Source organism: Mesocricetus auratus, unplaced genomic scaffold, assembly GCF_017639785.1.
Source record: "Mesocricetus auratus isolate SY011 unplaced genomic scaffold, BCM_Maur_2.0 Super-Scaffold_100029, whole genome shotgun sequence".
NCBI lineage: Eukaryota > Metazoa > Chordata > Mammalia > Rodentia > Cricetidae > Mesocricetus > Mesocricetus auratus.
In genome coordinates this window covers 4,824,642-4,837,894 of record NW_024429210.1, presented here as the reverse complement: position 1 = coordinate 4,837,894, position 13,253 = coordinate 4,824,642, and the positions used below count along the sequence as shown (strand labels likewise).

The 13,253-nt window shown below is 33.8% G+C and overlaps 1 protein-coding gene across 8 annotated transcripts in view; it reads left to right on the top strand.

Annotated features, from left to right (window-relative positions):
* Grik2 (glutamate ionotropic receptor kainate type subunit 2) overlaps window positions 1-13,253 on the top strand; it is a 581,876-nt gene that overhangs the window by 431,489 nt on the left and 137,134 nt on the right. For all 8 annotated transcript variants that reach the window (XM_005070409.4, XM_040733252.1, XM_005070410.4 and 5 more), the window contains exon 12: window positions 6,563-6,786. In XM_005070409.4, coding sequence (XP_005070466.1) covers window positions 6,563-6,786 — 224 coding nt within the window. The remainder of the gene's footprint in view (window positions 1-6,562; window positions 6,787-13,253) is intronic.

Below are 13,253 nucleotides of genomic sequence, written 5' to 3'. Positions count from 1 at the left end.
TACACCCATTCCTTTCTTCTGGTTCATACATTGTTTCTAGCTACTCATCTATGTTCTCTAAGAGTTGAGTGATATAGGTTCCTACTTAAATCTGAGCATTCACCCATCACTTATTTGTAGAATTTTGACTATTGTGCTTCTGAACTTCACATTGCATAAAGAAGTGTGTTACTATAGAATTGGTAATAGCAAAAATTCATGACTCTAAAACAAAATATTTAAAAGGCAACTTAGCAAACACATCATGTTCACTTAGCCAAATGACATTAGCAGTAACTTCCTCATTAGGGTCTATGACCTCCCCAACCATAGGAATTTGACCAGGTTTATAGTACCGGAAATGTGTTACTACTATGAAATATACCTTAACTCAAGTCACATAATATTTGTGCTACTCCTGAACCAACAAACATATCTTACCTGTTGAGTTGCTTGAATAGCACACAGGTTACACAGCCAAATAGAATATTTGGTGACAGTTCATTGGCAGGGGCATCATTGTGCTTTTCAGTCTTGTGAAAGGTAGAAAGCATGGAATAAGTTTCAAACTCAGTCCCATCTTTATTTCTCAACATCCCACAACTAGTCAGTGCTGTCTTCAGCCACAAAATCATTATCTAATTTTGGTGAGCAACAAGGAGAGTATATTATTAATTTAGGGACATGAAGGACCTCTTTGAATAATAACCCATACAGAGGTAGCTGGCGCTATGTAATGGATAGTTTGATTTATTAATTTAATGCCTCCTGGGTATGTACTTTTGCACCCCCACAGGGATCATTATTTCAAAAAATTTTGCTACTGTTTTAGCAACCTAATTTTCACTTCAACTAACCCAGCCCAAGCTAGGTTAAAATATAGTTGGAAATGTAGTTATCCTCAGCCCCAATCTATACATAGGTATTTGTAACATGTGTCTTTCTAACTATCTTTTCTCATGTGCGTTCCTTATTTCTCTGCTGCTATAATGTCATAAAACAACTTATAGAACAAAGAATTTATTTGTGTTTATGATTCTAGAGGATTAGAGTCTATAATGTTGGAACACATGGCAATAAGCATCAAACATGGCAACTAAAGCAGGAGGGAAATTTGCAAACATGAAGCAGGGAAAGAGCACTAGGAATGGTGTGAGACTCTGAAAACCCCAGTAATATACTTCCTCCAGCAAGGCAGGAATCTCTAGCTCTTTACAAATAGTATAAAATCAGGGACAAAGGGTTAAAATGCCAAATGCCAGAGTTTATGGGGATCATTTTTCAATTTAACTACTGCAGCAGTGGTATACATACATAATAATGAGCAAAGTGAGGCCCTTGATGATAGCACTTCTTGTTGACTACTTGAATGCAAATGCTTACAAGAGTACTGAAACAATGTCCACAAGATCATGTGTATTTGTACTCCTCACTTTTAAGCACAGACCCTGAATAGCCTACTTGCCAATCTTCTGAAAGACATATTGTTTTGTGTATTTACCCCATCATTATCCTTTCATCATGGCCAGAATCAATAATGGGCCTTACCTATTCAGTCACTTTGAAAAATATTAGAGTATTTCATTGGAGTACATTTAACCTGAGCTTTTTTCCAGCCCATTTTTGTTCTCCCCTTTCCAGGAATTTATATGAATCTCTTGAAAAGTTCCCAAGAATAGCTCAAAGGACATGGTCTGTTTTGTTTAAGAGCATTCGATTCTGAATGATAAAGTTTGCTTTGAGGAACATCTCCCACACTTTCTACCGTATTTTGTCCCTCTTTATCATTCAATACTACCATGGAGCCCTGTCTCCAGCACTGACCTACTTTGTCTTCTCTTTTCCTTATATCCCTCAACCTGTAAGAAATGAGAAACTAGCACTTCCTATTACACCATCCATATATACCACTTTTACTGCTAATTTAGTCTGATGTTAAAGAGAGTGTCCAAATGTCTTTTATTTTCATTGTGATTCCTCCTATAACAAGTTAGCTGTTTTTTTCTAGACAGAAAGCTGAAACTAGATAGTATGTCTTACTGCTAAGAGTAGGGTCACAGGACCATTGCCATAATCTCTCTATATACCTGACATGTAGGAGATAGTTTTGGGAATTGTAATATATTCTCTTGTCACAAGCCTTTTGGGGGTATATCCTTATATTCATTTGACAGAACATATTAGTCAAGGAGTATTGTCAGTCTATACCACATAGAGGGTGAATGCCAACCTGTGATTCTTTCTTTGGATGCTCTATCTTCAATAAAAGTGTTTTAGTCACTTTAATAAGAGCAAAGACAATGCAATTGACACTACAGCAGGGATGTATGCACTTCTGTACCACATGAAGATGTGAGAAGTTATTTTGATTATCTCTGTAGATACCATACCCTCAGGTAGTGTTCTTAAAATGCAATTTTGTATGTGTTTTGCTTTTCTATATTTGGAATCAAATAATAAGAAGGTTTTTGTTTGCTTGTTTGTTTGTTTTTTGAGACAGAGTTTCTCTGTGTAGCTTTAGAACCTGTCATAGATCTTGCATCAGACCAGACTGGCCTGAAATAAACAGAAAGCCCCCTGTCTCTGCCTCGCAAGTGCTGGGATTAAAGGCATGTGCTACCACCTCCTTCCTACTAAGTAAATTTAAACATATATAAAGTTGAGTGTTACAATATATGTCTACAGAATAGGTATTATGAATAATATAATAGTTCTTTTTCATGTTAAGATATTCTCAGCATGGATGAAAGATTTCTGGAGGTAATATATAAAATAAGTTAATTGGCTATATATAGTTGCTCAGCCCATATATGTAAGCATTATCTCATACTATCAAAATATATGTAGTTTTATTTACAAATATACTAATATTAAGTACTTTAAAGCATCTTGACTTATAAATTTTATACACTACAAAAGTTTGCTTTTCATTGGCCTAGGATGTGGATTATCAAAATGAATTGATCATAAATAAAGTATACAGTGTTTTCACCTTCCACAATAGAAATAAGTCAGGAGATCCCACGGTCCACTCTTTTTACCCATAACTTCCTATACATAAGTTATCATTTTCTTTCTTTAACAGTATTGCTATGCTGTACCTTCAGATATTATTTCCTTCCTTTCTTTGTGTATCACATAAAAGAACTTCCTTTACCAAATCTCTTATTTTCCATAGACTGTGATCTTCAATGTCTAGAAATTCTTGTGAATGATTCCATGAATGAATGAGTTAGTTAGTGAGTGACAACTAATTCTTCTGCTATTTCCTTTCTGATTTCCTAGATACATGGCCAAGGTTCCTATTTAATCTGTGTGTAGTCTATTCTATGACAGGATTCAACACATATGAATACATATACTTTCTAAGATGTTAACATTCATTTTCCCCTCTCATAAAAAGAAACAATAGTGCATTTGTGTGATGATTAAATGAGAAAATTAATATGAAGCTCCTAATAAAAGAATATAGCAATAATTATTCTAAAGCTGGTATTTCCCTGTTATATGAACATGAAATATGATTGTCACCTTATGAGGGATTCTGAAGCACATTTTCTGTTCTCAGTTTTCGGAGAAGCTATTCTCAAAACAAGTAAATGTTTCCTAGTCCCCATATCTATCAGCATACAAAAACAAAAACTCACAAAATAATAATGTCAACAACAGTATTTTGTAGAAGCTAATTACATTCTTTATATAATTTTTTCTTGTGCTCTCTAAAATGAATATTTTTGTGCCTTAAAGCTCTTCGTATTTATTAAATTAAAATGTGTGCAAGAATATAGACTCAGAATGAATAGATACCGTTGTCACATTAGAATATTATAATGATTCCTGTCAGTCTAAAATGACCTAGAGACACTTATGTAAGTGCTCAACATCCTTAGTCATTAGGAAAATACAAATCAAAACAGCTTTGAGATACCATCTTACTCCTGTCAGAGTGACCAAATTCAAAAACACCAATGACAGTTTATGCTGAGGATGTAGAGAAATAGCTGCTGGTGAGAATGCCAACTTGAACAGCCACTTTGGAAATCAGTATGGAGATTCCTCAGGAAAATGGCAATCAGTCAACCACAAGATCTAGAAATTCCACTCTTAGGCACATACCCAAAATATGCACAATCATACAATGAGGACATCTGTTCCACTATGTTCCTAGCAGCATTATTTGTAACAGCCATAACCTAAAAGCAACCTAGATGCCCCTCAACTGAAGAGTGAATAGAGAAAATGTGGTACATTTACACAATGGAGTACAATTTAGTGAGGGAAAAACAATGGAATCTTCAAATTTGCAGGCAAATGGAAGTAATTAGAAGAAGCTATCCTGAATGAGTTAACCCAGTTACAAAAAACAAACATGGTATGTACTCACTCATATATGAATTTTAGACATTGATTAGGGAAATTCCAGCCTGTAATCCCACTGCCAGAGATTCTGGGAAACAGGGAGAACACTAAAAGAGATATGCATGGTACCCCAGAGAAAGGGAATGGGACAAGATCTCCTGATTGATTGGGAACATGGGGTGAGGTAAGAGGAACATGGGATAAAGAGCGTTTGGGGGTGGGGAGAGAAGGAAAGAGGAGGACATGGGACAGCGGGAAGTTTGAGTCAGGGGAAAAGCAGAGGATAACAGGATGACAGATACCATAATAGAGGAAGTCATTATAGATTTAAAGAGTGATCTGGCACTAGTGTGATTTCCAGAGATCTACAAGGAAGATACCAACTGACAAACTAAGCCATAGTGCAGAGGCTACCTTAGAAGCCCTTCCCCAATAATGAGACTGAGGACTATCTTATATGCCATCCTAGATCTGTCATCCAGTGAGTGATGGAAGCAGCTAAACAGTGAACTGAACTCCTGGCACCCAGTTGCAGAGATGGAGGAGTGATGAGCAAAGGGGTCAAGGCCTGGCTGGTGAAACCCACTAAAACAGCTGACATGAACAAGGGGTTGCTCATGGCCCCCAGACTGATGGCTGAGAGACCAGCATGGGACTGATCCAGACTCCCTGAATGTGGGTGTCAGTGATGAGACCTTAGCAATCTATGGGGCCTTGGGTAGTAGACCAGTATTCATTCCTGGCATAGGAATGAACTTGGGGAGCCCATTCCACATGGAGGCATGATCTCTCATCCTGGACACATGGAGGAGGACCTAGGCCCTGCCATGGATGAAAGGATGAAATAACAGACTCTAGAGATCCCCCATGGGGGGCGTCACCCTCCCTCAGGAATGAAGTGGGGATTAGGTAGGGAGTTGGAGGGGGACAGTAGAGGAGAGGAAGGAGAGATCCTGGGATTGACATGTGAAACAAGCTTGTTTAGCATTTAAATTAAAAAATTAAAAAAGAATATTATAATGACACCTTGCAATGCATTAGAATATAATAATGGCATCCTACAATGTATTAGACTTCCTGCAATTGATTAGCAAATTATAATGATACTTTATAATGTATTTGAATACTATCCTGCAATGCATTAGAATAATATAATGGCCTCCCAAAGTATGTTAGAATATCATAACTTCCTGCAATTTTTAGAGCATCAAACCACCCTGGACAAATGACTATAACATGAATTTAAAACATTAGTGATTTAAGATACCATGGAAATTAGCAACTTTATAAAAGTTTAAAGTCTTATTTTGTCATGTTTGCTAGTATTCTCTTCAAAGCTTAGTAGTTTCTAATGAGAAATGGAAAGGGAATAGATGGGGGGAGGAAACAGGAGAAGTAGAGTGAGGGGTGCTATACTCAGGGTAAAATGTATGAAAAGCAATATTTTCAATAAGGGAAAAAACAAAAATAAAATCTCATTTTCTAATTGAGTTAGGCAAGGCTGTGAAGATTTTCATTAAATTATATAAAACAAATTAGAGGAATAGAAACAATACTTTGGGGTAGTACACAACACACATATTTATATGAGTTAAAGGAAATTATAGAATGTTATAGCTGAACTCTTCAACATTTTTGAAAAAAATATTTATTACATTCTTGTGTGCATGTGTGTGCAAATGTATGATCATGTCTGTGTATAAGCTTTGGTACTATGAATACTGAAGTCAGAAGATGATTTTTGTGTGTCTGTTCTTGGAACTCAACTTGTCAGGGGTGGTATCAAGTGTCCATTCCTGCAGAGATATCCCATTGGATCAGAAAATGAAAGTAGTTTGATTCAGTTATCACTAAATTTGCAATTATATCAATATATTTAAGCAAATATAATAGATAGCACTGATTTTTAGGACTTAAAAGAAATTATGAAAAGTTTCATTATGAATTATTTAAATTACTTTGTAATAATCTTTTGTTTTATCTTTAACCAAAAATTTTATTCCCTTTTTGTAACCAGTTATGGTCAAGGCTGTAGAAAAAATCTGGGAGCACATAGCAATGGGTAATTTACTAAATAGTAAATCCTCCTTTAAAGAATGCTACCGATGTTAACATAATCATTACAAAAATTCTCATGTGTAAAATCTTTAGTTGCAGATATTTTACTTGTGACTTAGAACCAATTTTTTCATTCTTTTCCTGTGTTTTCTGTTTCTCTATACAGAAAGCTGACCTCGCAGTTGCTCCATTGGCTATTACCTATGTTCGAGAGAAGGTCATCGACTTTTCCAAGCCGTTTATGACCCTTGGAATAAGTATTTTGTACCGCAAACCCAATGGTACAAACCCGGGCGTCTTCTCCTTCCTGAATCCTCTCTCCCCTGATATCTGGATGTATATTCTGCTGGCTTACTTGGGTGTCAGTTGTGTGCTCTTTGTCATAGCCAGGTAACATGCTCACTTTTGTGATTTTTTTGGCAATTGTTACCTGTTTTTCTAACTAATAATTGTCAAAAGTCACAATATACTTTCTTTGGTTCCTTGGGGTGCTTTAGATTTACAAACTTCTAAGAGTCACATACTCAATGGACTATGCTGCCGTTAAGAGTCTCATACATTTATCCAGGGATTGTGCTGCCGTTTTGGGGCAGAAAGAATGCTGGTTGTGTCAGTAGGCTGCAAGTGTGGTAGGTTAGCATTTGTCTTTTTAATTAAAATCTGAAGGCAATCCAAATATTGAAAGTTTTCTCCTGTTGTAATTAAGTTTATAATTGTGCCTGAAGGTTCAGAATTCTACTGCTACCATAACAACACTGAAGTCATTATGTTTTTGAGTTTTTATATTTTATGGTAAACAGTATTAAAATTTAGATGTAGATATCTATGTTAATAGAAATCCTCATAATCTATGACTATATGCATTTATGTGCCCCATTGGCAAAATTAAATATGAAGTTTTAGAAATTTTGTCACAAAGAAATTTTTGCAAACCTATTTGTCCTTTCTTGAAATTCTCTGATAAAGTCATGTGCAGTAGGATAATAAGATTTACATTTGGAAAAAAGAAAACAGAGATTATATATATGGCATTAATTTCTTTTATTTATAGTTTTGATAAGTTTATACATAATCATATTTTTAATTTACCATGATACATAACTGGTTAATGTTAAGATTTGGCTACTTAAGACCACTATAATTTGCATTTGCTTCTACCAACAATCATACAGCAATTGAAACTACGTTATAGGGTTTTAAGTTTTTTTCCAAAGTTTTTAATTCTTCCTCAAAACTAGAACTTAGACTGTGAAGTTCATGACCCGTTAGCTTCTGCTTTTCCATGAATGTGTATGAAAAAAAGGCAGACATTTGAAATGTCTTTGTATCAATAGCATATTTGTTAGTTACCAACACAAGCCACCTATTTCATAATTCTTTATTAAAATGAGTCCAAGTATTTTGGCAGAATTAGTTTAAGCCTAGAACACTTGAGCAAAACCTTCCTTTGTGTTTACACATGGACCTGCTCTACAGAGATAAAGACTAGAAGGGAGGTTCCTAACTCTATACTGTCCTGGGGAAGTATGTAGGCGTCAGCCATGCAAAAGACTAATAGAACTTATCTGGAACTACTGAACTAGACTCTTGATGTTCTTTCCCAGATTCAGAGATATTAACTAATATAGGCATGTGGGTTGCTAAAAATTATCTAACAGTTGAAAATACATTTTTAACTTTCATTTCCTGTCAAAATTAAGATTATATTCAGGAGTTGTCTGTATTGATTAAACAAGTAATAAAGTAACCCCCATTCAAAGAATTTTTTGTCCAATTTGAAAATATAAAGTCAGGAAATATGTCATATTCTATTGATTTTATGTTTAAGAGAATTACTGATTATATTTATTATTATTTATTTAATGAATGGATTTGAAATTATCCTGCTCTATTCTATTACTCAGACTTGAAACAAATCTAATATCTAAAAAGTAAAACAAAAGAAAACAAAAACTTCATCAGAAAGCTCATATGTGTATTATTAATTCATATGTAATAACTTATTAAATAATAAAGGATATTTAATAGTCTTGATAAATAGTGCAATGTTGTGTAAGCTCTCAAAATATGTTTGCTTGTCGTTAGTAACTAAGACTTGTTTAAAGAAACTACAGTTGTTAAAATAAATACTTAAGATGAGCAGAATAACTAGGTTCAGGTTAATTTCTAAAATGAGACCACAACTCAAATGAGTTTATATTAAATCAATTCTTCCTAGTATGAAAATAACTTATGAAATATAATCCCAGAAGAAATGCATCAGTCTACTGGTAGGAGTTAATTGCCCTTCTAGATGGAAGTGTAATTTTTATTTTTAATCTAAAATAAATATAATACTTTTGTTTTACTTATGTTTTAAAATTATATCATACAGATATCTACAGTGAATCACCAACACTACTGAAGTGAAGTATGCATGGTATTTTTAATACATTGTATATATTACATACTTTATTTCCATTAAAATTATAAATGATAGAAAGGAAACCTACTTAGGGATGATATGGCTCAGTGGCACAGCATATACCTAGCCTTTGCATAAACCAGAATTTGGACCCTAGTGTGAAACAACAAACAAGTAAACAAAACTGTTAGACGTATATCTTAGTTTCTGTTAATGTTGCAGTGATAATATACTGTGAACAAAACATTAAAAGAGAAATGGTCTATTTTAGCTCATATTAGAGGATGAAGCCAACATGGCAGGAAGTTGAATCAGTAGAACATAAAGCAATGGGTCACACTGTGTCTACACATAAAGAGAGCAATTGATATCTATGTGTAGTTTATTCTCTCTATTTTATCCCATCCAGGATAACAGTTCAGGAAAATTGTCTGATGTTTGCTATTAGGTTTGGCATTCCTACTTCCATTAATGCAGGCAGTACAGTTCCCTACAAGCATTCCCATAGTCAGTGTAGTCTAAAAAACACTTTTGGAAATTTCTTTCCCATTTGACTGGAGAGTCTGTTAAACTGACTGTTAATATTCACAATAACAACATGTGTGTCATTTTCACTGTAAGTCATGGACACTGATCTCTAAACCAACCACTGAGTTTATAACAGAATTCCTACTCATACATAATTGAGATATACCATACTGAAATTTTAAAAATAATATAGCACATAATAAGGAAAGAAACAGTTCCATAATTAAATATAACACATTTATTTTAATATGGTCAGAATTTATAATTTATTATTTTGACCTATTAAAAATTTAATATAGTTTCTATTCTTACTGAAACAATTTGTCTTCTATAACTTTATACCTCCACAAACACACTTTCACATTTTTCTGTTTTCACTCCAGTTGTTTCATTAATGATTCTAATAATTAGTAAACTATTCACTGTCTTTAGAATCACACTTATTAAAATCTCATAAAATTCTATAAATTTCCTTCTATATTTCCTAGTTTGTTTAAAACACACATACTCACACATGTACACACATATATAAAATTGGATACATATTAAAACATACATAAAGTCAAATAACAAAATGAGGCATTAAGCATAATGTCAGTAATCCTTCCAATATCTATGAGATGCATGCCCTGTTATTATATTAGCACCATTAGTTTTATTAAAAATTTAAGCTCAGGGTCAATCGATAACATCCATGCTTTTAAATATGGTTTATAAAGTGTATAATATTTTGTCATTAAAATAATCTGCCCCCATCATTAGTTTACAAAAAAAATACCTAACACACCTAAAGATACTTTACAAATTTAAAAAGTACCTTAAATGATTACATTAAGAAAATGTTTCAAATACGTTTTTCTGTTATTTTAATTGTCAAATGGCCTTCATAAGCCTCTGATGTATTATTTGTAGCATGATGACACAATCAGCATTCTTTGAGTTAGTAGAGAAGTCACTTATCAGGCTGGGCTATTGCATTCTAGACAACAGATGTCCCTGACCCGCATACCTTAGCAGTCATACCTGACTGACAGACAGGCAGAAGTCTTAGATGTAACAGGATTCGCTTCCTTATTTTTCTCAAACTTAATCCCTCTGTTTCCTTCCCATTTGCTTTAATCTAGATATATTATTATTGAGATGATAGTTAGTCATATGAAAAAAATGATGTGAGCACCCATCCTATCTATGCCTAAGATCTGTTTTTCACCTTGCTTCAAATATTTCCCATGTTAAACAACATAGACTACAAACAACAAGGTATTTATAAAATGGATTAATTTAAATTCGCATAAATTAAATTCCCATAGATAGCAGAGATTTTTTCATTCAACCATAGATATATCAAGAGCAATAAGAGCTTATGAAATTCAATATACAAGTTTTCTTTTGGAGTTTTTATAATTTGTAATACAGAGATATATAATGTATTTCAGCACACAGATGAAGGGACTAGAGGTGCTCACATTTCCCTTCAACAGGATTGATGTCATTGGAACAATTACACATGAATCTGTTGGGCAGAACATCAAAAAAATGAAAAGTACACAAACTGGGATGAAATGCTATTCATGCAACAAATTTTATAAGAATATTGACAAACAACTATACTTTAAGTTTCTTACATGAACAAGACAGTATAATCACACACAGTTCTACTGAAGGATAGCATACTAAAGAATATTTTGATGTTTTGAATGTATAACATTTTATTTTCTAAGTAAAAACCAGTATAGATTTTATGTTGTTTACTTCTTATGACTTTTAGAATATTAGAGTCATAACTGCTACATTATTGAGTAAAGCAATGAAGAATGGCCTCAACATCTACTTAAATCTTTATAATTGAAGTTACCTCTGGCAGGGTTTTGCATTATGTTTTAGCTAACATGGCTTGTGATCACAAAATAACAAGCCTGTCTCACTTGGGACCTTATTCTTTAAAAGCAAACCTTTATTTTTCTTGCAACTCAGTGATTTTAAACATTGTGTTTTTGATGATTTAGTGACTTTAGAAACCCATGTCCAAAATGTTCATATTAACAGCTTTGATCATGGTTCCTGAGCAGTTTGCAATAGCTCTTATATGCTTGTCATGATGAATGATAGCTCTTGTACAGTGAAGGGCAAATATGGATTATTATGCACTCAGAAATGGATAACTGTTTTGGTAGATGGTCAATGGTAAAGAAATTGGCTGTTAGAAAGAGTGTTGTCACATTAAAATGAAATACCAATTTTGCTGTATGCTTACATTACCAACTCTCCAACCCCTTAGTCACAAAACAATTTACATTTATCTTTCTTTAGGTAATTTTTTTTGCTTCATTTTTAATGAAGGTTTTAAGAGAAGTAAATTTGAAGGAAACCTATCTCCTATTTCTCTTTCCATGTAACAAACTTCCTAGAATATGTGCCTATTACACAAATAAGCAAGATTTTTAAAAGTAATTGTGTATTAACATTTGTTTTGATCATATACCTAATGGTCAGCACAGATTCAATCTAAAGACACTTTCAAACTACAGACTGAAATGCTTTAATAAGTTGTGAGGTTTTATAAGACCAGAGGGAACATATCTTGGTATCTCCATTCTTACTTAATGATCCCCATTATAAATTAACACATCCCTTCAACTGTCATCATTACAAAATGGCCATTGTAGTAAAGTAGATAGTTATGGCTTCACTTTTTATTTTATAGAAGACCAAACGAGTGGTGACTGAGCAGAATTATCTGTGAGGAGGTAATGCAGCCAGCTGAGATCTAGACAAAGATCGTAAGCCTATGAGGAGGAGGTGAATTCTAATCTCTAGATGTAGAAATAAACATAATTTCCAATTTAAATTTTGTAATTTCAGGACAGTAAAAAATAGACATAAGGCCGGGCGTTGGTGGCGCACGACTTTAATCCCAGCACTCGGGAGGCACAGGCAGGCAGATCTCTGTGAGTTCGAGGCCAGCCTGGTCTACAGAGTGAGTTTCAGGACAGCCTCCAAAGCCACAGAGAAACCTGGTCTCAAAAAACAAAAAAATAGACATAAGAATAAAATTAATTATTACAAAGACAATATAAAATTAAAGTGACTTTTTAGCAACCTTCTGTAATCAAATACCTGTTGCTATTTTATTTTATTTTCCCAATAAAGTAAAATTGTTTCTCTTTATTTTCTTCTTCTTGCTTTGTCCTTGGTTTAACACCCAAGGCCTCACACATACTGGGCAAATGCTAATGCTCATATATACAGCCTCACTTTCAAATTATAGTTTTCTTTATGTTAAGACAAAATATAAAAAAGTATAAATCAATGAGAATATAGTTACTAGCCCAGTTTTCTTATAGCATAGATACATAATTTGCCTTTGTTGTCTATTGTTGACCCATTGGCACAATTGAGTCAGAGGCTCCCAGAAGAGCATGGCTGCCATCTTTGGGTCACCGTTGAGTGTAAAATTTTACAAATGTTATCACAGAGAGCTTCTGAGAACTATGCACAGCCTGTAATGACTTATTTCCATTAAGGAGATACATAATACCCAACTCAGAAAATCAAAAAAAATTATATAATAAGTACACCATTTTCAATGTATTGAAGATTAATGCTTGTGAAGTTCCTATATTAAAAATTCAGTATATAGGATCCAGTACTGTCCTTGGTATTTGTCACTATACACTCTTACCTTTCATCAGTTACTGCAAGTTGAGCTGTTAGCAAACCAAAAACAATTCAGTCAAAGCTTTTTCTCTCCATTTTCATCTCTCTTCTAGTCAAACATCTGTTCTGTTCCCTTCCATTGCATTCCATTCCATTACGTTTTGTGCTGTTCTGTCCACCTCTTGCCCAATTCTATTTCTACTCTATTCTGTGTAATCCTATGCTATTCCCCTTTTTGACTTTGGGAAAGAATCCCTATGGTGAGTCT